The following is a 24970-nucleotide window of genomic DNA, read 5'->3' on the forward strand; positions in this document are numbered from 1 at the left end:
TGGGGTGTGTGTAAGAAAGGAGGGACATTTCAGGCAAAGCTTCAATAAGAGTTTTGTGTTTTTAGATAACAAATCTAAAACCCAATGTGGTATCCCCCCAAAGCACTTTGAGTGTTGCCTTTTTGTATTCGGTAAACATTTGTGTTTTAGAGCTGCCCCAGGCAGGATTCACATATTAAACACTTACTTGTAAACTTCACAGAAATAGCTTCATTTAGCTATTTTTATTCTTGTTGATTTTAGGGGTCAAATCCTTAGCTCGAGGGACTGGGGTCCCAGTTTCTAGGCTCAGCCTTTCAAATATTCAGGGCTGTGGGAAGGAGGACATGTGGCAGTGAATCAGTAAGCATTTATTAAGCCCCTACTGAATGCCAAACACTCCCAAGTGCTAGGGATAGGTACAAAGAAACAAGTGACAAGGGGCAACTGGTAGCTCAGTGGATTGAGAGTCAGGCCTAGAGACGGGAGGTCCCAGGTTCAAATCTCGCCTCAGACACTTCCTGGCTGTGTGACCCTGGGCAAGTCACTTGACCCCCATTGCCCACCCTTACCACTCTTCCACCTAGGAGCCAATACACAGAAGTTAAGGGTTAAAAAAAAAAAAAGAAACAAGAGACAGCTCCTACCCTAAAAGGGGAAAACATGCACATGTAAATATATACACATGTACATTGTACACACAATATAATCACAAATGTACATGTGTACACATCTCAAATATATGCACATTATTGTGCAGTTTACATGTATGATCACATGTATAGTTATCTTTTCCATATCACAACCTTCCCATTTGAGGTTCACTATATCTTGGATCAACATAAGAAATTAAATGGGAATTTTGGGAGAATTTTATGGAAGCCACAGGAGGTACATGAAGGGCAGCAGCAGACTTAGAAAAAGTTTAGAAACTCAGAAATGCATACTTAGCTCCAAATTTATAATAAGGTACTGTAAATACCCCATAAAGAAAAAGAAGAAATTCAAACTTCTTCTCCAGTATAAAGGGAGGGCCAAAACATTTTGTGTGGATTTTCCAGATTGCAGGTGTAGATAGACAGAGAGATAGATAGGTAGATAGACATAGATATATGGTATATATATAATTATGTATATAAATTATTTGTATGTATAGTAAAATCAATATAATTATAAATTATATAAGTATAATATAAATATACAAATACATCATATATAAATAATAAAATTATATATATAATAAAAATTTTATATATAAAAGTAAATGCAAGGTTTAGGGAGGAGAGCACTATAGTGGGGGTAGTTACACTAATGCTAAAGTCTTTGGATGGGGGGATAATTATCTTTTCAAGTGTTTTTATTCAAATTCTTACCTATATTATAATGACTAAGAGTTGGGAGAATGCAACTCTCTCACTCACTTCTTTGCAGAAGTTGGGAACTATACTGTCAGTCATGGTTGTTGCATCTGTTGGTTTTTGAAGATCTGGGCCACCCTTCTCCCCTTTTTCCGTCTTTGTGACAAGAGCCAGCATGCTGAGCAGAAAAGGAGGGAAAGATATATTGGGAAATGAAGGCGTTGTAAAAAACAAGGTATCACTAACTATAAGATCTTTTAGAAGTGTGTATGGGGGGCAGCTGGGTTGCTCAGTAGAGTGAGAGTCAGGCCTAGAGACAGGAGGTCCTAGGTTCAAACCCGGCCTCAGCCACTTCCCAGCTGTGTGACCCTGGGCAAGTCACTTGACCCCCATTGCCCACCCTTACCAATCTTCCACCTATGAGACAATACACCGAAGTACAAGGGTTTAAAAAAAAAAAAGAAGTGTGTATGTGTATGTATATATATATATATATATATGTATATATATATATACTTTTAGACCAGGGGTGAGGTTGTTAAATTTTATTTTATCATAGTCTCTCCCCTTTGGCAAGCCTGGTGGAGTCTATGGATCCTTCCTCAAAATAATGTTTTAAAGTGCAAAAAATAGAATTCTGAAGGAAATCAAGGGTTAATAAAAGTAAAATATAATCCCCCCCATCTAATTTCATGAAACCCCTGCAATTTTGGGGTCTATGGACTCCAGGTAAAGAACCTGTGTTTTAGACCCTGTCAAATGTATATGAAAACGTGAGTCTATGATGATACAATGACCCTCTTCAAATAGAACCACAGAAGATGGGAAGTGGATGGGATCTTCCTTTTCTAGCAATCCTCTAATCCAACCTTTTCTTGTCATAGAGAAGGAAACTGAGGCATATAGTAGCTAAAGCTGGTGGCTCAGTGGATAGAGCATTGTATCTGGAGTTAGGAAGACCTGAGATCAAACCCAACCTCAGACACTAGCTGTGTGACCTTGGACAAATCACTTACCTTCTGTTTGTCTCAGTTTCTTCTTCTGTAAACTGGGAATGGTAACGGCATCTACTTTCCAGGGTTGTTGTGAAGATCAAATGACATAATATTTGTAAAGTACTTGGCACATAGTATGTGCTACATAAATATTTGCTATTATTGTTGTTATTGTCATTCAAAGCCATTACAACGAGGTAATAGCAGAGCAGAAACTAGAACCCAGATCTTCTGCTGCTCAGTAAATCACTCTTTTCATCATCTTACTCTGCTCATTTGGGGGTTTCCAGCAATCATCCTTTTTCTCTTTTAACTTCATTGCACAACTACAAACAGACCAGATCAGATTCTTGCCTTATATGATCCTTTCTAGTTATTAAGTCTTCTGTATCCATTATAGAAAAGTTGTAGTTGGTTGAGCCTATTTCTACATTTTTTGTCATGCTTATTCATTCATTCATTCAGCAAATATTTACTGAAATTCATTCATGTGCTGAAAGTTGGAGGTGAAGGAGAGTGGTGGGATGTTGTGTGTGTGTGTGTGTGTGTGTGTGTGTGTGTGTGTGTGTGTGTGTGTGTGTGTAGGGGGGAGGATACCAAGAGGTATATATAAATTCTTTACCGAAGGTCATTGCCTAGGTCAGGTCAGGTCAGGCCTTATAGCCTCAGGTTTTATCAAACTTCATCAGCAATCCTAGCAAAAGTTTATATTTAACCTTCAAAATTTGGGAGTTGGGGTAAGAGAAGAAGCCAGGCCACTACATCGATTTGCTCCCACTGCAAACACTTCTGCAGAAAATAAATGCTTAGATGATTAACCTACCTCCTGTGAAAGCAATGCAGGTTTCTACTTGTCTCCTCATGTTTAGGACATTATTTGAGAGAAAGAATAACTCCCAAGTTCCTTGGTGTCAAGGAATCACTATTCTAAGGGCAACACAATTATCATGAAGTCTTATAACTCAAGTTTATTTTTCCTCTGTCTGTTTGTCTGTCTATCTGTCTGTCTGTCCATCTCTCTTTTGCTCCACCCTGCCCCCAGCTCTTTCCACTGAGTCAACTAGCTGCCCTTAACTCAAATTTTCTATATTAGATTTTTGAAAGCCTAGTTGTAATGAAATCCTAGTTGCCCGCACTTGGGCAGGGAGACCCCATACATCAGAGCTTTAGAGCCAGAGGATACCTCAGAATGCTCTCCTTTTTACAAAAGAGGAAACTGAGGCTCATGGAGGTGACCCACAAAAGTAGTATGCATCAGAAATGGGATTTTGAACCCCAAGGTCAATGCTTTTCCCACTGTACCATGTAATGATATGCCAACCAATCAATAGATATATTATTGGGCATCTATTATGTATTGGGCACTGTGCCTTCCTGTTGAAGATTTACATTCCTAATTATGTTTTGCTTTAACTGCTGTGAATCTGCCTTTCCTGGTCATGCAACAAATGACATTTGGGTCACAGAAGTTTAAGTAGTGCTGAATGACGGGAAAAGCCATCCAAGACACTAAAAATGGTTATGGCTAATCTATGGCATAGAAGATATACAGAGTGTAACAGATCAAACATTCACAGAGAAGTGCACCATGCCAGAGGCAATGTGTTACAGGGGAAAGAGTCCCAAATTTAAAGAGCCAGAGAAGTTGGATTCAAATCCTAGCCTTTCCACTTCTTTTTGGACCTGTGACCATGTCCAAGTCACTTATTTCTCAGTTTGCTCAAATGGAAAATAAAAGTGTTGTCAGACTTCATGAGACAGCTTAATTTTCTTGCAATTAAAAATCTTGCAATTTTTCTAAAGTTGTTAATTATTTTGATTAGTTTTTTTTTGTTGATTCTCTGAGATTCTATCTGCTAAGAATAACTTTGTTTCTTTATTACCTATTCTAATTCTTCAATTTCTTTTTCTTTTATTGTTGCTATAGCTAGCATTTCCAGCACAATATTGGATAATAGTAGTGATAATGGGCATCCTTGCTTCACCCCTGATCTTACTGGGAAGGCTTCTAGTATATCTCCATCACAGATAATGCTTGCTGATGGTTTTGGAGAGGTGCCATTAATCATTTTAAGGAAAGCTCAATTCATTCCAATGTCCCCTAATGTTTTTTATAAGGAATAGGTGGTATATTTTGTCAAAAGCTTTTTCTGCATATATTGAGATACATATGGTTCTAGTTGGATTTGTTATTGATATGGTTAGTTATAGACACCTTAATTTTCAAAATGCAATATATAGATTATTTTTAGTATTCCATAGAAATAATTTAACTATTGGAAGAAAGTTCTTAATTTAAATAAATTCCTTATATATCTTGGAATTGATAGCTTTATCAGAGGAATTTATTGCACAGATTCCCCATCCTCCACATGTATCTATTTCCCTTATAATTTTTATTACATTGGATTTATTTGTGCAAAAACCTATTTTTAATTTTTTTACCAATTTCATGTAATAAATTTTTATATAAGTTTTCTGAAGTCATATGACCTAAATTGTCTCCCTCTCTTCCTTCCCTCCCCACTCCCAGAGCTGGCAAGCAATTCAATTTGGTTTATACATGTGTTATCACTCAAAACATATTTCCATATTATTCATTTTTGAAAGCAAATAATTTTATTAAACCAAAACCCTAAAACATATACCCAAATAAATTAAAGTGAAAAATCGTATGCTTTCATCTGCATTACTACTCCAGTAGTTCTTTCTCTAGAGATAGAGAGCATTCTTTTTCCTAAGTTCCTCAGAATTGTCCTGGATCATTGTATTGCAGAGAGCAGCTAAGTCTTTCCCAGTTGATCATTCCGCAATATTGCTGATACTGCTGTGTATAATGTTCTCCTGGTTCTGCTTACTTCACTCTGCATCAGTTCATGTGGGTCTTCTCAGCTCTTCCTGAAATCATCCTGTTCATCATTCCTTATAGCACGGTAGTATTCCATCATCATCATCATCATATGCTACAATTTGTTCAGCCATTCCCTAATTGAGGGATATCCCTTTAGTTTCTAATTCTTTGCTACCACAAAAAGAGCAGATATAAATATTTTTGAATAAGTAGGTCCTTTCCCATTTTTTTTCTCTCTTTGGGATACAGACCTAGTAGTGGTATTACTGGGTCAAAAGGTATGCATAGCTCTTTGGGCATAATTCCAAATTGCCCTCCAGAATAGTTGGATCAGTTCACAGCTCCACCAGCAATGCTTTAAGTGTCCCAATTTGTTGTTGTTGTTGTTGTTGTTTTAATTTTTAAACCCTTAACTTCTGTATATTGACTTATAGGTGAAAGAGTGGTAAGGGTAGGCAATGGGGGTCAAGTGACTTGCCCAGGGTCACACAGCTGAGAAGTGTCTGACGCCGGATTTGAACCTAGGACCTCCCGTCTCTAGGCCTGACTCTCAATCCATAAGTGTCCCCATAAGTGTCCCAATTTTTGTTCAAAGACTTTTAAATTTTACTTGATCAAAACTTCATTTTCTCTTGTGATTCCATTGTTTTTTTTTGACCATTTACCCAAATGAAACCAGAGTTCTTTTGAGAGTAGGGACTTTACCATCAGGCTGGGAGCTCCCAGGTTATAGTTAGTGATTCTATTACTTGCTTCCTCACGAAATCTTTCCCTGACCATAGATCTGAAAGGCAATTTCCTCCCTGCTTCTCTAATGTGCGCATTATGTGGCAGAATATATCTAGGTCATGCATCCATTTGGAGCTCATACTGGTGTATGGTGTGAAGTGCTGGTCGAAATCTAATTTCTCCCATACTCTTGTCTGGTTTTCCTAACGGTGTTTGTCAGGGAGTTCTTTTCTCAATATTTCTTAGAAACGAGTCTGCATCTCAGATATGAGAATGAAAGGTTTAATCAGCCATCTTTGGAGGAAAAAACGAATTCCAGTGGGCAGACTATGTTGTTTGTCATTCCCATCAATATTATTGCCTATCCTCCACCCCTGACTTAGATTCTCTTTCTCTTCTAGGTGGAAAACATTATCACTTTCGAGCTCAACATGTCACAGCAGTCAGGCTGACCAGCAAGACCTCGTTGGACAGCACGCCCTCCCCCCATCGCCTCATCCTTGGGCCTGGATGACCCTAAACCTCGAGGACAGCTCCCTGAGGGCCATTTCACAGCATGACCACTTAGCCTCCTGACTGGGAGGCCCCGCCACCCCCCCTGCCCTGTTCTTACCTCCCCACCCCGAGTGATGAGGGAGTAAAACTTCAGAGCAGTGGGGGGGGTGGCAGCAGCAGAGGTGGGGGGAAGGGGTGGGTGGGCTGGGGGGGATCGTTTTGGGTGCCAGGTTGAAACATTTTCCCAAAACAGTTCTGCAAAATGACAAGCCTGTTCCGCAGGAGCAGCAGCAATGGCGGGTCCCGGGGTGGGGGGAACGCCTCGGCCCAGGAACTCAACAACAGCCGGCCCGCCCGGCAAGTCCGCCGCCTGGAGTTCAACCAGGCAATGGAGGACTTCAAGACCATGTTCCCCAACATGGACTATGACATCATCGAGTGTGTGCTGCGTGCCAATAACGGCGCCGTCGATGCCACCATTGACCAGTTGCTGCAGATGAATCTGGATGGGAGCAGCTATGATGATAGCTCAGACTCAGACGACAGCATCCCTCCTGAGGTGAGGGTGGTATTCTAGGCACCCTCATTGGCCACACTAGCTGCGTTTCAAAAAAAAAAAAAAGAAAAAAGAAAAGAAAAAGCATTCCTTTGTTAGTATAGTGTGTAGATATCTAGATTCAAGAGACTTGGGTTCAAATCTTGATTGACAGTTATTAGTTGTTTAACCATGGGCAAGCCAACTTCCTCTGAGCCCCAGTTTCCTCATATGTAAATATGAAGCTAATATTTGTGCTCCTATCCTTTTTTGTTGGTGCTTATTATTTTTTTTTAAATATGTGAAGTGGGGCACAGTGGATAGAGTGCCAGACCTGGAGTCAGGATGACCTAGGTTCAAATCTGGAGCCCCACACTTCCTAGCTGTGTGCTCCCTGGCAAGTCACTTAACCCTGGTTGCCTCAGTTTAATTATCTGTTAAATGAACTGGAGAAGGAAATGGCAAGGGGCAGCAGGTAGGTGGCTCACTGGATAGAAAGCCAGGCTGGAGATAGGAGGACCTGAGTTCAAGTCTGGCCTCATACATTTCTTAGCTGTGTGACCCTGGGTAAGTCATTAACCCCAGTTGCTTGGCCCATACCACTCTTTTGCCTTGGAAGCAATAATATTTAGTATTGATTATAAGGCAGAAGATATGGGCTAAAAAAATACACGAATCAATAGTCATATACCTCTCCATCAGGGTCCACCTTTTCACATTGTATGTCAGACTAGTGGTCAGTAACACAGCATACCCACTGTGGGGAGAGGCCCCTGCTTAAGAAATGCATGGTCTAAAGGAGTGAGATAAGACACACAGACGTGGGAAAGAATTCCAGGATACAAAGAATGCCCAAGCGAATGAAAATGAAGCAATTGGGTTCAGTGAAACAAACACTGTTACCTGCTAGGCACCGGAGATACAAAGACAAAAATAAGAGTATTTGCTCTGAAGGAACTTACACTGTACCAGAGGAGACAACTTATACACAGAGAAGGTATCCACGTGCTACCTAGCTGCCCCCCTATGCAGCCACATCTGTAATGGCTATTTTATCTAGTATCTTATCTTCCCAATTAGATTATACACTTAGCTGCACCTATTGGTACAGTGGAGAGGTGGCCAGATTGGAAGTAGAGGACCTGGGTTCAGTTTCTGCCGTGGGCACCCATTACCTGCTCCTCTGCTTTAGACAAGTCACTTCTCTTTTCTGGGACTCTATTTCCTCTCCTGTAAGATGAGGTTGATTGGATTAGGTGATCTCTAAGGTCCCTTCCAGTGCTAAAGCTATGACCCTAAGCCACTAGTGCAGGGGTCGGCAACGAATGGCTCTCGAGCCATATCTGGCTCTTTTGAGGGCCAGATATGGCTCTTTCTGCAGGAGCCATAAAGTCAATTTTTTTCATACACTGTTACAGGAGCGCACGGTGAGCACTGTACGGCTCTCACGAAATTACATTTTAAAAAATGTGACGTTTATGGCTCTCCTGGCCAAAAAGGTTGCCGACCCCTGCTCTAGTGGGTGAGAACCAAGTCTTGCCCCTTTGGGGAGATCTTTTTTTGCATTGCTTGCCCACTTTAAATAAGCTACCCTGCTTCCCTAGGGGATACCCTTGCTTGCTGTAAAAAATGACCCCAGTTTAGGGGGCTGCATCATAGACTTACAGATCTAGACAAGGCAGAAAATGAGATGCAATCTGGTCCAATATCTTCATTTTAAAGATAAGGAAACTGAGGCCTGGGCATGTTATATTACTTGTTTAAAGTCACATAAGTAGTAAGCAGTCGAGGTGGGCTTTGAACTCCAAGTTCTTCCCATCATCCCACTATCTCCAAATCAGAATCACACCATTTTTTGTGGAGAGGTGTGTGTGTGTGTGTGTGTGTGTGTCTGTGTGTGTGTGTGTCTGTGTCTGTGTGTCTGTGTGTAGAGAGAGGGAGAGGGAGGGAGGGAGGGAAGGAGGGAGAGAGAGAGAGAGAGAGAGAGAGAGAGAGAGAGAGAGAGAGAGAGAGAGAGAATGAATGAGAATGAGAAAATTCCACTTAATTCAATAAATATGTATCATATACTGACTGCAAAGCACAAGGCTAGATATCATTTACCATGTTGACTTTGAAAGGTGCTTCTCACTCTCATCTCTGATAATTTCCACAATATTGATTTGTTTTAACCTAAACCATATAGATAGGGTCATATTTCCTTTTTTCCCCCATCCCATAAAATATCCTCCAGACCTTCCCCCAGTGACCTTTGTCCTATTACTGGTACACAGAATAATCTGGCATGATTGAGAGATGAGAGGTGAGGCTTCAGGGCGTTTTCTGCTTCCAAGATTTTTGCCTTATATGAATGAATGAGTTCTGTGCCCCACCTTCTGCAAAGCACCCCCCCACCCCAGTCTTCCTAGAGAGCATCCTTCCTTGTTTCTTCTTACCCCACCCCAAACTCTTCCCAGCTCTCCTCAGTGTCCATCAGTTGGCCTGGGTTAGCCAGCTCAGAGTCCTTCAGTAAATTTATTAGCAGCAGCTGGAATGACAATAACTGCTGACTGTAAGCCTCCCCCCTTCCCCCAGGGGTTGATGGATGGTGTACTGGGCTGTGGGGTATCCTTGCCATTGAAAAATATCACCTGTCAGGCAAACGACAGAAAAACAAGCCATCCTAGAGCATCTGGCATCCATTTATCACTCACGCTGAGTTAAACAAGAAGGCTGCAAAGCCAAAAGCTTCAGCACATTTTTGAACCAGAAGAACAAACACATTGCTTCAGGGAGGGAGACAGGGGGATTCCAGAGATGGAAACAAGATTAGCATTGGCCAAAGGTGCACTGCTGGAGCCATCGTGGTTTCTCATTTTCTTTCCTCCAAATCAGGGCCAGGACCTAGGCCCCTCTGGTAGGAGCATCTGTTTTCTGCTGCTCTGGGAATGAGTGATACTAATAAGCTCAGGAGCCCTCAGGCTGGAGGCCCTGGGAGAGAGAATCTGATTGCAGCTTCAAAGCTACCAGGCCTTCAGGGAACACAATCTGATCCTGGCTAGGCTCCTCTAGGAGGAGGAGTCTAGTTCATCAGCTTTTCTAAGAAAGGACAAGAGCAGCTCAGCTTTCTGGGGATGGTAACCGTGGGGGAGTTGGGTGGGGAGTAAGCTTCCTGACCTCCCCATCCCCAGGCAGGCTGACCCCCCCAAAGAAGCTGACCCAGGTAGTTCATCTACAAAGAAGGAAAGGGGTGGATGGAGTGGTCTCCTCGGAATAGACTCCTGGCTCACTTTATCATCCTGACCCATCCTGATGACCCTGAGACCAAAGAGAGCAAGGAGTCGGGGAAGCCAGCAGCTACTGATGGCCCAGCCTCTCCCTTTCTTGAAATATTGGCATGGAGTAGACCTGGCCAGCTAAGCAGCCAAGTTCATTCTTGCTTGTAAAAACAGCTGTGCAAATAGTTTCTGTGTCAAAGGAAAAATGTTAGTGCATTCCACTAGACAACCACTGGTGCATAGACAGAGGCACCATATTGTAGGAGAGACTGTGTCTGTATGTTCTCAAGTGCTGTGCACGTAAATACTGGGCACGTTTCACATCAGGACCCTGGGCTGTGTTTAGGAAATCCAGGCCCTAGCCACCCCCAAAAGGAAATCCAGGCTGCCCCTATTCTCAGACTCCCACAACCCATGACACCACATGTGAAAGCAAAAGCTGAGGTGGCCAGTAGTAGCTTTAGGGAGCAAACAGGTAAGAGCACCAATAGAGCTTAGCTTACGGCCTTAATAATGGTCATACCTTAGATTCAGTCAGTGCTTTCGGTTAGCAGTGGATGTACTTTCCTTCCAGTGGTTCTGTACAGGAGGTGGATTTGCCCATAATCATGCATCTACTAAATGGTGGAGAACAAAAACTTCAAAACCAGATCTTTATAGAGTACTTTCTGTGTCCCAGCAAGGTACGCAGCAGAGAGAGTATGGGAACTCGTCAGGAAGACCCAAGTTCAAATCTGGCCTCTAACACTTACTAGCTGGGGACCTTGGGCAAGTCACTTAACTTTTTAGCCTCAGTTTCCCCATCTGTAAAAATGGGAATAATAATAGCTCCAAGGTTATTGTGAGGATCAAATAAGAGAAATGCTTTGTAAACCTTAGGTACCATATACGTGCTAGCTTTTCTATTGTGATGATTTATGAAAATAGACATGTACAAGATAATAGCTGTTACCCATAATCATAGAGAGGATGGCTATACCAAGTTACTCCTCAGTAAGGGACTTCATGTGATGATACAATAGATATCCCCTTTGCCCAATTCCCTCCCTTCCTGGCTATCCCTGGGAGGATCCCTGACCATTTTCTTCAGCAGTAGTGGCATAAAGAAGAAGGAAAACTATTGAGAAAAATCCAAAATAGGGAGAAGAAGAGAGAGTTAAATTGTGCATAGTAAGCTTATAGTATCTATGTAGGGATTTTTTTTTTGGTCATAAATTACCTCCGATGGGACTAGATAATGCTTTCAATATACCTTCTCTATCCCCTAAAGTGAAGAGAACCTATTGGAATAGAGAGTCAAAAAGCTTGACCCTCCCTATAGATTCCAGCCCTTGGACTCTCTCCTCATCTTTTCTGAGTTCCTAGAAGGTAGAAGGGGCCCACTGGAGAAATCAGTGCTTTCTACCCAGCCCCGCTTTTGCCAAGCTGATAAAATGGGTTCTCATGGATAAACCTGGCTGGGAGTTAGATACTATATTCCTGGACTGAGATCTTATTTTGGTGACCTGGTAAATGACTTAAAAAAAATTTTTTTAATGCTTACTTTCTGTCTTAGGAACCAACAACTCTAAGACAGAAGGGCAATGGCTAGGTAAACAGGGTTAAGTGACTTGCCCAGGATCATACAGCCAGGAAGTGTCTGAGGCCAGAATGGAACCAAAGTCCTCCTAGCTCCAGCCCTGGCTCTTAATCCACTGAGCCACCTACCTGTACTGAATTGCTGATTGACCTTAGAGAGTGCTTCCCCACTTCCTAGGTCTTGAGTTTCCTCTTTGCTAAGGGTAGTAGAGGTGATAAAACCCTATCTTATTAGGGTTGTTATCAGGATAAGATAAAGTAGTTAGGCAGTAGATAGGGAGCTTGAAGAGATCTAAGAAGTCATCCAGGCCAATCCCTTCATTTCACATATGAAAAGAAAAATAGGTCCAGGAGGTTCCATAAATTGCCTACATCAACCCAGGTGGCAAGTACCAGAAGACTTGAACCCAGAGCCTCTAACTCTAGAGTATTCAATGTCCTTCTCACTGGAACACACAGCCAGATGTGTAACCATTTAGAGAATATCTGAATGTAAAAATGGATCATAATGATTACTATATCATCTCATTTTGCTCTCTGGTTTAGATTTTGGAACGGACTTTGGAACCAGATAGCTCTGATGAAGAGCCCCCACCAGTGTACTCACCTCCTGCCTATCACATGCACATGTTTGACAGGCCTTATCCCCTGGCTCCCCCTACCCCACCTCCCAGGTAAGAATTTGTCTTGTTTTCTTACATTGGCTGGAGGTGGGATGAACCAGTATGACAAGGGACAAAGAATGGTCCTCTAGTAGTATCATGGTGGCTTGATCTAACAAGAACAAAAAAGGATGGATTTCAATTCTAGCAGGAGGAATTCAAGTTGGGAATCAGGAAGAATTTTCAGAACTTATGATGAGATGCTAGAACATGGATGAGAAGGAGACCGTGAGGATTATTTCCCTGCCTCTCCCCATTTGCTGTTGTTCTGCCTTCTTCCTACAGACTGTAGCCCTCCTGGGCATTCTTTGGTGGCCAGCTTGGTTGGAAAACCTGGAAATGTAGGCTGGAGCCAGATTGTGAAGGACTTTGAATGGCAAGCAGGAATTTATATTTTATGAGAGGCAAAAAGTCATGGGTGCTTTTTCAGTAAGAAGGTGATATAGTTAGACCCATGTTTTAAGAATATTGACTTAGTAGATGTGTGAAACATAGACTGGAGAGGGAAACTGGGTGGCAGCTAGGTGGTGCAGTGGATAGAGAGCAGGACCTGGAGTCAGGAAGACCTGAGATCAAATCTGGATTCAAACACTAGCAGTGTGACCCTGAGCAAGTCACTTCACTACTGTCTTTCTCAGTTTCCTCATCTGTAAAATGAGATAATAATTATAAAATGCTTAGCTCAGGGCCTGACACATAGTAAGTGCTATAAAAATGTTATCTACTATTATTATCATTAGGGAAGCAAAGTTAGATTGAGAAGGGGCTTTAAAAACCTCAGTGTTGGCAGTCTAAACTCTGATACAGAGAAGGACATCATGGAAGAATAGGATCACACAACTAGGAAGTATCTGAGGCCAAATACGAACCCAGGTTCTCCTGAATCCAGATCTGACTCTTCATCCACTGAGGTTCCTAGCTGCCCCAATTCCTATGACTTCAAAAAAGGGGAGTTAGCTTTATCTTCATTGAGTCACTGGGAGACAATGAGATGAACTTAGAAGGTCTTTCAAGGCCCCTTCCAAATCAAAACTTCCATAGTTTGGGAATATGGAACTAATCAACTTGTTGACAGAGTTTTGTGGGGAGGTCAGACACCACAAATAACTCTATTTTCCAGGCCACAGCATTTTATTGTAGAATTACTAGGGAACAGGAGTAATTTTTCTTCATCCCAAAGTAGCTGAAAACTTTTTAATGATCATAAAGGATAGGGGAATTAAAGGAAGATGGTCTCATTCTTGCTGAATGCTTCTTTTGTAAAGTCCCTGGGATCCCAGAATAACCAAGGCAAGGAAAAACTCTTATTACAGGGTCTTGAATGGGGCAGCTATGAGATGTGTGTGTGTGTGTGTGTGTGTGTGTGTGTGTTGGAGTTTAAGGGGAGACCACAAATAGGATCATAGATTTAAAAGTTGTAAAGGATTTCAGAGACCACCTAAGTCAACCTATTTTTTTACAGATGAGGAAACTGAGTCTCATAGAAATTAAGCTGTTTACCCAAGGTCACACAGTTCTGTGGGAGTAGCAAAAATTCTTATATGGGTCCCTAGAACTCTCTTAGAAGAGACAAGTGGAAATGTGAGCCCTTACTTAGCCCTGGGGCCTCCAGTCTGAGCTATTCACTTTGAGTTCAGAGGGAGAAATCTCTTCTACTCCTTAGGGGCTCTCCATGCTTTATAGAAATCGATGGAAATTGAAGCTGCTATTCATGAAGCCAGGATTGTTTGTCCCTCTTTTTTTGGAGGGGTGGGAAAGAAATTCAGCTAAATCTTGCCATTTACAGAGCAGAAAAAAAAACCATTTTAAACTTCATTATTAATAACGAAGAACTTGAAAGTGGGTACATTTAATTGACTTAATTAATACCAAAGAACTTGAAAGTGGGTTCATTCATTCATGTAACTGTTGAGAGAACTGCCTGCAATTTCATTCAGTATAATAAGGAAGAACTTGTACCGACAAAGCATCTTAAGATAGACAGAATGGCATGTAATTATTAAGCTCTGGTAGAGAGATAGGAACCTGTGATTGCACTGGTTTGGGGGAATTCCCAGGTGATGCAACGTGCTCCACCAGTGCAGGAATCTTCACTTCACTTAAAATCTTAGGAGAGTTGCTTGAGGCACTGAGGGGTTAAGTAGGCTGCCTCCAGTTGAGCAGTCAGAGGATGGAGGTTCTCAGATTTTTTTGTCCTCAGGACCCCATTACATTTTGAAACAGTTGAGGACCCCAATAGCTTTGGCTTCCCCATCAATATTTACTATAGTGGAAATTAAAATGGATATATTTAAACATTTTAACTAATTTGTTAAAAAATAATAAATCCATTACATGTTCATGTAAGTAGCATTTTAGTGAAAAATAACTATTTTCCAAAACACAAACAATCAATGCGAAGAGTGGCACAGTTTTACATACTTTTGCAAATCTCTTTAATGTCTGGCTTAATAGAAGACAGCTGGGCCCTCATCTGTTGCTGCATTCCATCTGCTGAGATAATGTTGTTTTGGTTAAAGTATAGGAAGAAAATCTGGCCTCACACAGATATGTAGTTGGAAAAGGGGGAAGTATCTTAATAGGCAAAGAACATCTGAGTATTATTATGAAAATAGTTTTGACCTTTAGGACCCCCTGAAAGTGTCTCGGAGACCCCCAGAGGTCAACTGCCCGACCACACATCAAGAAACCTCAGTATTAGAGAAGGAAGGATTTGAACCTGAGTCTTTTTAATTTCAAGGTCAGCTCTCTCCCTTCTACTGTGCTGCCACCACTAGGCATAACAATGTACATTTGTTTTTTTTTAGAATCTCAGCAAAGATTTGATGTTTACTTTAGGGAATGGTGGCATGTGATTACAGGATGAGAGCTTTCTTCATAGAGCCATCAGAAACATGTGGCCCGAGTAGACTTTTGAACAGTTGCCATCGCTTGTTTCTAGATCTCTCCAGTCTTTCTTTGGACGTGTCATGGCCATTCCCCCCCCCCCCCCCAATTCTATTTAGTACCTGTAAGTTACCATTGGTTACTCCTCTCCAAGTCTTCTACCTTACCTAACTTTTCTTTCTGTCTCTCAGCATGCTGATATTCCTGTTGCCACTCCTGAAATGACCTCCAAGGTCCCTTCCAGGGCCATTTCCATGAGTCCATGAGCCTTTGAAATTAAGACAGGAATTTCTAAGTTTGCTTCTGGTGGAGTTTCTTACCTCTTCCCTCTCCTAATCTAAGTTTACTCATCTATAAAATGAAAAGAGATGCAGAGGAGCACACACTGGCCTTTCCCTTCCACTTCTAAATCAAGGATCCTTTTATTTTTATCTTATTTTCTTTAAAACAAACAAACAAAAAAACAACCCTTACTTTCTGTCGAATCAATAGGAAGTACTGATTCCAAGGTGGAAGAGTGGTAAGCCCTAGGCAGTGGAGGTTAGGTGATTTGCCAGAATCAGATTTGAACCCAGCACTTCTCTTGTCTAGGTTGGGTTCTCAATCCACTGAGGCACTTAGCTGCTCCTGATTGGTTACCTTTTAATGTTTTTATTTATATTAATTATTGTCACTCAGTCTAGAGTTCTCCTGATTCTGCTTACTTCACCCAACCTCAGTTCATCCAAGGTTTCCCATGTTTCTCTAATTTTGTTATTTTTGTCATTTCTCATGGCACAAAAATGTTCCTGGACATTCAAAGATCCTTTTTTTTTTCAGTCATTTCCCAATGAGTGGGCACCAATTTTGCTTCTGGTATTTTGCTATCACAGAAAAAAAGGGCTGCAATGAATATTTTGGTGTCCATGAGATGTCTTTCTTTTCTATCTTTGACCTCCTTGAGATATGCCCAGAAGAAGAATTGCTCTTAGTTGAGGGTCTAAACAGTTTGTCAACTTCCCAAGCACAATCACCAATTGTTTACACAGTGGTTGAACCAATTTACCCCTTTTCCACCAGTGTATTATTAATATTTTTGTCTTCCCATGATCCCTCCAACATGGACTATCTTCTCTTATATCATCTTGGTTGCTTTGAGGGGTATACTTTATTTTGATTTGCATTTCTCTTATTAGCATTGAATAAAAAAATTTTTTAAAGAAATATCCTTACCTTCTGTCTTAGAATCGATATTATACAATGGTTTCAAGGCAGAAAAGTGATGAGGACCAGGCAAAGGGGAGTCAAGTGACTTGCCCAGGGTCATACAGCTAGGAAGTATCTGAGGTCAGATTTGAACCCAAGACCTTCTATCTCTAGTCTTGGCTACCAATCCACTGAGCCACCCAGCTATCCCCTTAATAGTGATCAAAAATATTAATAATCATAACTAATGTTTATATCACACTTTCTATATGCCAGGCACTGTTTTCTAAGTGCTTTACAATTATTGTTTCATCTGACTCTCACAATGACCCTTGGAGATAGCTGTTGTTATTTTATATCCATTTTACAGATGAGGAAACTATGGCAGAGATTAAGTGACTTGCCCAGGATCACACAACTAAATATCTGAGGCTGGATTTGAACTCAAGGTATTCATGACTCCAGGTCCAGCATTCTTTGCCTTCATTGACTAAATGGCACTGGTCAGGGAATCTGGGGACCTAGGTTCTAGCCCTAATCTGTCACTAACTCACTGTGTGACCTGTGGCAAATCAGTTTACCCCTTTAGGTCAGTTTGTTGATGCAGTTGGACTAGCTGGTCTCTAAGATCTCTTCTTGGCTCATTTATTTTAAGTGTGACTTGTTCTAGAACATAAGTGGGAGGATTTGGTATTACTTTAGACAATAATATCAAGTCAGTCTGTTGTTAAAAGCTTATAAGATATGTTATAAGAAATGACAAACAGGATGATTTCAGAAAAATATGGAAAGATTTACTCGAACTGATGCAAAATGAAATAAGGGAAACCAGAAGAGAATCGTACACAGCGACAGCAATATTTCTTGGTGAACAACTATGAATGACCTAGTTATTCAGCAATGCAGTGATCCAAGACAGTCCCAGAGACTCATGATGAAAAATGCAATCCGCCCTCTGAGAAACAACCAATGGAGTCTGAATGCGGTCTGAAACAGACTATATTTCATTTTCTTTCTTCTTTTTAAAAGTTTGAGATCTCTTTCACAAAATGACTAACATAGACAAATGTTTTACATGATTACACATGTAAAATCTATATCAGATTGCTTACTATCCCAGGGAGAGAGTGACAGAGGGTCAGAAGAAGGGAATTTGGAAACTCAGAACTTTAAAAAAATGTTAAAAATAAGTTTTACATAGAATAGGAGGAAAAATAAAATATTATTAAAAACTCCAAAAATTTAATGAGGGCCTATTGGGCACCAGGGAATGAGCCAAGCACTCGGGGCATTAAAAAAAGGCCAAAGACAGTCTCTGCTCTTAAGCTCATGGTCTAATGGGAGAAGACATATGACAAGGTCTATGCAGGATGGATTGGAAATAATCAATAGAAGGAAAGGATTGGGAAAGGCTTCCTGTAGAAGGTAGCATTTTAGCTGGGACTTGAAGGAAGCCCAGGGAAGCCAGGAGAGGGATGAGGAGTTAGAACCTTCCAGGCATGGATGACAATCAGAGAAAATGCCTTAAGTCAGGAGGATGGTCTTGTCTCAAGGACAGCCAGGAGGTGGGAGCCAATGGATCCAAGGATATGTACCTGGGGACAGTGTGGCTAGGAGTAATAAGGTATAAGACTAGAAAGATGGTGGGGGGTCGGCGCGGGGATAGACTATGAAGGGTTCTGGATGTCAGAGTTGCTGAAGTCCCAGGAGCTGGAGCTTTAAGAATGTAGAAACCTAGACCCCGTCTCCAAATAGTTTACAATTTAATGGGGGCTGGGAGAAGAAAAGGGGGAGAAGTAGTAAGTGCACAAATACAGGTTTATTGCAGTAGGGTGACAATTTTTTTCAGAGCAATCTGATTAAAGTCCTTTTAAGTGGGAAAAAAAACACAAAAAAAAATAAATACAGGTTTACTGACTTGTCCTTATCTCAGAGTAATGCAGCAATTGCTAGATGTATGGAGTCAAGCATTGTTATAAAGGGAAAAAATGTTTCATCTTGGCTGCTTTGAGTTTTCCTGTGAAATTACAGCCTTGGCATTCCCCCTCCACCCCCTTCTTAGTTCATTTTTGACATTCCATTCAGACCAGAGCTGATTTTTGAGACTCTAAGCTATTCCAGGGCCCCCAGCTCGCTGGCTGATGAGCTGACCTTGCTTCCCTGGCGTTTGCCTCTCGATGCCCCAAGGTGCCACTAAGCTTGGGACAGAGCTCCCTGATTGCCCACTCCTCTCCTTCGCCACCCCCCAAGGGCTCAGAAGAACCAGTGGCTGGAGCTTATGGTTGAGGCCCGAGTCTTGCCTGACCCCTAAAGATAGGTCTTTGCCCTTCCCAGTGACCCTCTTGTCCATCTCCAGTGGGAGACTGCTCAGTGTCCTGCCATAGCAGCTCTGGGACTCGCCCTGAGGACTTTTGGCTCTGATTCTTGGCTGGCTTAGATGTGGGATCAGGCTGGGTTGCAGACACATTTAACAAATGAGAACACTAACGTGAGAAAAATGGAAGGCCTATATGTGGGAGAGAGGGGTAGGTGGGGGATTCCTTTTACCTTTCCTGTCCTGAGCTCAAAGGACATCAGCAGGTCACCGAGAAGAGGACCTGATTCCTAGGGGGCTGACAAGGGATTTCAGAGGAGAACCAACCAATCCACCAATATGTAGTAAATTCGTCATTTTTTCTAATAATTAAATAATAATATAGCTCTAAAGCTTAAAGATCATCTCTATATATATTATTTGACTCTTATAATAACCCTGTGAGTACATGCTAATCATTATCCTCATTTTACAGATGAAGAAAGTGAGGTATATGTAGGTTAAGTGACTTGACCAGGGTCAAACGCCAAGTAAGTTCCTAAATTCAGATTTTCACACAGGTCTTCCAGACTTCAAGCCCAATAGCTGTAGAGAAGAAAGCTCTGGACCGAACCACCTGGGCTCTAGTCCCAACTTGTCACTAACCAGCTAGAAGAAGTGGCTTTTTCTAGGTGTCTGTAAAATTAAGGAACTGGATTTAATGGTTGATAAAGTCCTCTCCAGCTCGAACATTTTCTGGTTTTGTGGTTCTTTAAGTGTGTGTTCAATGTGCCGAGCATAAAATGAATCAGTTGATTCTGCTTTGCTTCCTGTGTGGTATGTAGAAAGAACTTTCATCGTTGTTCAGTTGTTTGAGTCACGTCCGACTCTGTGTGACCCCATTTGGGCATTTCTTGGCAAAGATATTACAGAGGTTTGCCATTTCCTTCTCCAGCTCATCTGACAGATGAAGAAACTGAAGCAAACAGGGTTAAGAGACTTGCCTAGGGTCACACAACTAGTAACACAGGAAAGAACTTTGGCTCTAGGTAAAAATTCTGCTTCTGATGGCTAATACCTGTTTGACCTTGGACAAGTCACTTAACTTTCCTGGGCTTTCATTTCCTCCTCTGGAAAATGAGGAGCTGGCATGCCTCGTCTCTGAGGTCTCCCTCAGCTCCAAATCTCTGCTTCTGGCATCCCTGTCTTCAAGGACAGAAAGGGAGAGGAAGCCTCGTCCAAGAGGAGAGATAGCCAGGGACAGCTTCTGTCCCATGGAAGAGTCGCTCTCCAAAGGAGGAGGCAGGGGAAATCAAAACCATGCCTAGGAAGTCCGCGCTCCCTCCCCCTGCCCCCAGCATCGAGGCTGCTTTGTCCATGTGTCATTTCCCTTATTCAGCAAACCATATGTCTTGTGGGAGCCACGGCAGCCCGTCTTGCAGGCCACAAAGGAAAGGAACGTCTCCTAGTCCCCAGATTAGACAGGCATGGTTGTCACCATTGGCAGAGCCCCCTGGCTTCCCTCTGCCTTGGAGTACCCGCTGCTGCTGGGGATGAGGAGGGCCCAGGACAGGATGGTTCCTGCTTATTTTCAGGGGTGGGGCATAAAACCACTTCACTGGAACAGCCTTGCCTATTTAGCCTTTGCCTCTGGCTAAACTATCCCACTTCCTTATTTTTCCAAATCAACAGGACACAAAATCTCTCTCCTTTCAACTCCTTCCACTCCCGTTCGTTCAGCATGAAGAAGAATTTCTTGCAATCTTAATGTACCTTCATATGTCAATCGGCAAACATTTATTAAGCCTTACTATGTGCCAAGCACTGTGCCAAAGGGCTGAGGTCAGATATAAGAAAAAAGAAAAGTAGTCCCTGACCTCAAAGAATTTATAATCTAATAGAGGAAAATACAATCCATAAAAGGAAGCTGAAAAAGTGGGGGAAGAGAGGGAAGGTATCTGGCACATTGACAGGACAGAGAAATCCAGGGGAATGCAGCCGGGTGGAAAATATGCATTATCTTTAGAGCCTTGCAGGGAACCCTGAGAGGGAAGAGAGGAGGCAGTGGTAGACCTCTTTTATGGATGAGGAAATTGAGGTCTGCAGAGCTAAAGAGACTTGGACAGGGAATGTGGAGCAGGATAGAAATAAAACCCAGGGGGCAGCTGGGGGGCTCAGTGGACTGAGAGCCAGGCCCAGAGATGGGAGGTCCTGGGTTCAAATCTGGCCTCAGACACTTCCCAGCTGTGTGACCCTGGGCAAGTCACTTGGCCCCCATTGGCTAGCCCTTACCACTCTTCTGCCTTGGAACCAATACACAGTATTGACTCCAAGACAGAAGGTAAGGGTTTTAAAAAAAAGGAAAAAAAAAAAAAAAGAAAACCCAGCTCTCTTGACCCCTAGGCAGGGTTCTTTCTGTGACAAACCCTCTGGCTTCTGTAAATTTTGACCTGGCTTGATATGGACTTAAAAAAAACCACAACCTTAACTTCTGTATCAAGTAGTATCAAGTTAAAAAAAACAACAACAAAAACCCTCACCTTCCTTGTTAGAATCAATAGTATGTATTGGTTCCAAGGCAGAACAGTAAGGACTAGGCAATTGGGGGTTAAGTGTCTTGCTCAGTTAGTGCCTGAGGCCAAATTTGAACCCTGGACCTCCCAACTCCAAGCTTGGAGCTCTATCCACAGCACTACCTACCCGCCCTGGTACGCACTTCTAAAGTCAGAATCTGTGGAGGGACAGAATCCAGTGGCCCTGCCTGTCACCTCCCAAATTCCATCTCACTGGCAATATGCACTCTGGTTAGGCACTCATTGATTCCTCTAGCCTTTGACCTCACTAGTTTGTCCCCCTTCTCTTTGTTCCCCTATAGAATAGATGTGCCTAGTGCTGGGGTCCCCCCAACCCAGAGGCGCTATCGAAACTGGAACCCTCCACTTCTGGGCAACCTTCCTGATGACTTCCTTCGAATTCTGCCCCAGCAACTGGACAGTTTGCAGGTAAGAGAAGAAGGAGCCGATGTAGGGGGCCAGGAGCTGGGGGGTGAGCTGGGTTCTGGAAGTAGAAATCAGAGATGGCCTGTCCTTTCCTATCCCTACACCCACCCGCAGTTCTTCAGATCAGTGGTTCTGGTTTGTTGACAGAGAGGCAAGAGATTTGGCATCTGCCCGTTTCACTTCCCAATTTTCTGGGCTTGGACTGTTCACAAAGGCGTTCAGAGGGAAGCAACCTCAAACAGGAAACCTCTTCTCAGTTTCCTGGCTTGGTCTAGATTTCCTTGCAGGTGGGATAGATATAAAATATCCACCAAATAAAAATACTTAGGACACATACTAGGAAAGCAGGGGTTCCAATGGGAAGCCCTCATCCCATATAGGACCTTGGCAGGGGGATGTGGCCAGGGGCCACAGAAGCCACTTGTCCTCAGAATATATATATATATATATAAAAGGACAGACATGGTAGGAGATCCTGGGAAGTTCTGTGAGTATGGATATAGGGTCCTAAGTGGAGCCTGTGAAGGCTTGTTGATGCAGAGCTGGAAGCGACATCACAGGCCATCTAGTCTAACATCATTATTTTATAGAGGCAGAAACCAAGACCCAGGGAAGCCAAACAGTTTGCCCAGGTGGCAGGTGGCAGAGCCTAGGTTTGAATTCAGGTCTTGTGACTGGAGAGTCAGTGACTCGTTCCCTGGACCCAATGTCTTCCCTGATAAGCTTATTTGTTAATCACACAGTCCTACGAGACTTAGTGCCCTCGGGATGCAGAAGTGAGGTGGGCATGGGGAGGTGGTTGCTCCCAAACAGGTGAGGTGAGGCTTTAAGAGAGCTGGACACAGGATGGCATCAGGGCTCGCTGCCCAACCCAACCATCATCCCAAATCCTCAGGCACATGACTGCCTCTCCTGCTTTGGAGACCACTGAGGCCACCTGATTTAGAGGAAGAACATCAAAAATAACCATCTTGAAGATGGAAGAAAAAAAAAACCACTTGTAAAAGCAACTTAGGAGAAAGCTCTAGGTCTGGACTGAGAATCCTGGCTCTGCCACTTTCTACCTTTGTGTGTGAGTACCTGTACAGAGTATCCTGAGGCATGTTCCCTGGTACTCGGTTTTTGGCACCTCCCAAATTCCATCTCCTGCTTCTTTCCTCCTAATGTAAGCAGGCTGGAAGCCTGTGCTTGAGCGACTCATGGGATCCTGAGGAAAGAGCTGGTCGGGTCTGTGTGGCTGCATACACACACCCACACCAGTGCCTGTCTCTCCCCTGCAGAATGCCCAGAGTGGACCCCCCAAGCCAGGGCTTGCGGAGGTCAGCCAACCCCTGGCTGGAAACCTGGAAGAGGAATGCCGCTGGAAGCAGTACCTGGAAGATGAGCGGATTGCCCTCTTCCTGCAGAATGAAGAGTTCATGAAGGAGCTGCAACGGAACCGTGACTTCCTCCTTGCCCTGGAGAGGGGTAGGAGACTGCGGTGGCGGGGGGAGTGGAGGAGTACTTTGTGTGTTTCATGAATTCCCCACAGAGTGTATAATAGGGCAGTTCGCATGCGTGGATGGAGCCCCGAGGTTCTTAACTTGGGGTTCATGAACTTGTTTTTGTTTAAAAAATAATTTGATAACTATATTTCACTCAATTTGGTTTCCTCTGTAACCTGACATTTTTTAAACCTTACCTTCTGTCTTAATAGCAATTCTTTTTTTTAAAAATAATAACCCTTACCTTCTGTCTTATGATCAAAACTAGGTATTGGTTCTAAGGCAGGAGAGTGGTGAGGGATAGATAATTGGGTTTGACTTGCCCAGGGTCACACAGCTAGGAAGTTTCTGAGGCCAGATTTGATCCTGGTCCTCTCAACTCCAGGCCTGGCTCTCTATCCACTGTGCTACCTAGCTGCCCCTGATATATTTTATCTTGGACATTTAAAAATATTATTCTGAGGAAAGGGCCGTAGATTTCTTTAAACTGCCAAAGAAGTCTAGGACACCAAGATGGCAAAGACTCCTTGCTCAAGGCAGACCTTCAGTCTATCTACCTCTCCTTCTGGGCATCCAGCCTGGGAGGTCAACTGATGGGATTTCTTTTCTTTTCTTTTCTAGATCGATTGAAATATGAGTCTCAGAAATCCAAATCCAGCAGCATGGCTGTCAGTAATGACTTTGGTTTTCCATCCACTGTCACAGGTGAGCCCCATTGGCCCCAGCCCCCTCTCCTGCCCAAGGTCCAGTCTGGACAGAGGCCTTCCAAAGGAGCGTCCCCCGTCCCCTGCCCAGCCCCAGCTTTCTTGGCTAGCCATTGCAGGTCAAAGGGAGGACAGAGAATAAGGAGCTCTTTCCTTATTAAGAGAGGAGGGAAACCTTCTTTTGATCTTTGAGAACTAGGTCTAGGAGTGAGGAAGAGGGGACTGAAATTATTCTTCTAATTCGAGGGAGGGGAGTTTAGAGTGGGGCTGGGAGAAAAAGAGAGAGCAGAAGCAGAGACACAAGTTAGACATGAGGGCCCCCGAGCACATTCCTGTATATGGAGCAAAGAGGATAGAATGAAGAATGGCGACGGGAGTATAGAAATATGAAAGGCAGGGAGGCTACTTCCTAGTGCCTCCTGCTTTCCTTTTACACAAAGAAGTTAACCCTTCCTGAGAAACACATTTGCTCTTCTCCTGGTGCTCCATTTTAGCCAGCTCCCCCTCTGTATTAAACCTAAGGTCCTTGACCCCAGGACTGTCTAAATCAAGGATTCTTAATTTAAGGTCCATGAATTTGCTTTTTTTTTTTTTAATATTTCAGTGATCATTTTTGTTCAGTCATTTTTCAGTTGTATCCAACTCTTTGTGACCCCATTTAGTGTTTTCTTGGCAAAAAACTGGAGTAGTTTGTCATTTCCTTCTCCAGCTCGTTTTACAGATGAGGAAACTGAGGCAAACAGGGTTAAGTGACTTGCCCAGGGTCACACAGCTAGGAAATATCTGAAGCCAAATTTGAATTCAGGAAGATGAGTCTTCTTGATCCCAGATCTGGCACTCTAACCACTGTCCCACCTATATATAATATATTAAATTATATATATGTATAGACATATATAATATACTAAATTATATATGTATGTATATAATATGTACATATTATTTACTATATTTCAATATAATTTATTTTTCTATGTATT

At 42.7% G+C, this 24970-nt stretch overlaps 2 protein-coding genes across 2 annotated transcripts in view; both read left to right on the forward strand.

Moving 5' to 3' along the window:
• The window catches only part of LOC123246130, a 144929-nt gene extending 138402 nt beyond the window's left edge, over nt 1-6527 (forward strand). Inside the window, exon 5 of the mRNA XM_044675069.1 lies at nt 6314-6527. Coding sequence (XP_044531004.1) covers nt 6314-6488 — 175 coding nt within the window. The 3' untranslated portion in view covers nt 6489-6527. The remainder of the gene's footprint in view (nt 1-6313) is intronic.
• Nucleotides 6528-6634: 107 nt separating this feature from the next.
• Nucleotides 6635-24970, forward strand: part of CUEDC1 (CUE domain containing 1) — a 37934-nt gene continuing 19598 nt past the window's right edge. Inside the window, exons 1-6 of the mRNA XM_044671957.1 lie at nt 6635-6966; nt 12324-12451; nt 21679-21805; nt 22194-22199; nt 23092-23269; nt 23908-23991. Of these exons, the coding sequence (XP_044527892.1) occupies nt 6670-6966; nt 12324-12451; nt 21679-21805; nt 22194-22199; nt 23092-23269; nt 23908-23991 (820 nt within the window). The 5' untranslated portion in view covers nt 6635-6669. The remainder of the gene's footprint in view (nt 6967-12323; nt 12452-21678; nt 21806-22193; nt 22200-23091; nt 23270-23907; nt 23992-24970) is intronic.

This window comes from Gracilinanus agilis, chromosome 4 (assembly GCF_016433145.1).
Source record: "Gracilinanus agilis isolate LMUSP501 chromosome 4, AgileGrace, whole genome shotgun sequence".
Lineage (NCBI taxonomy): Eukaryota > Metazoa > Chordata > Mammalia > Didelphimorphia > Didelphidae > Gracilinanus > Gracilinanus agilis.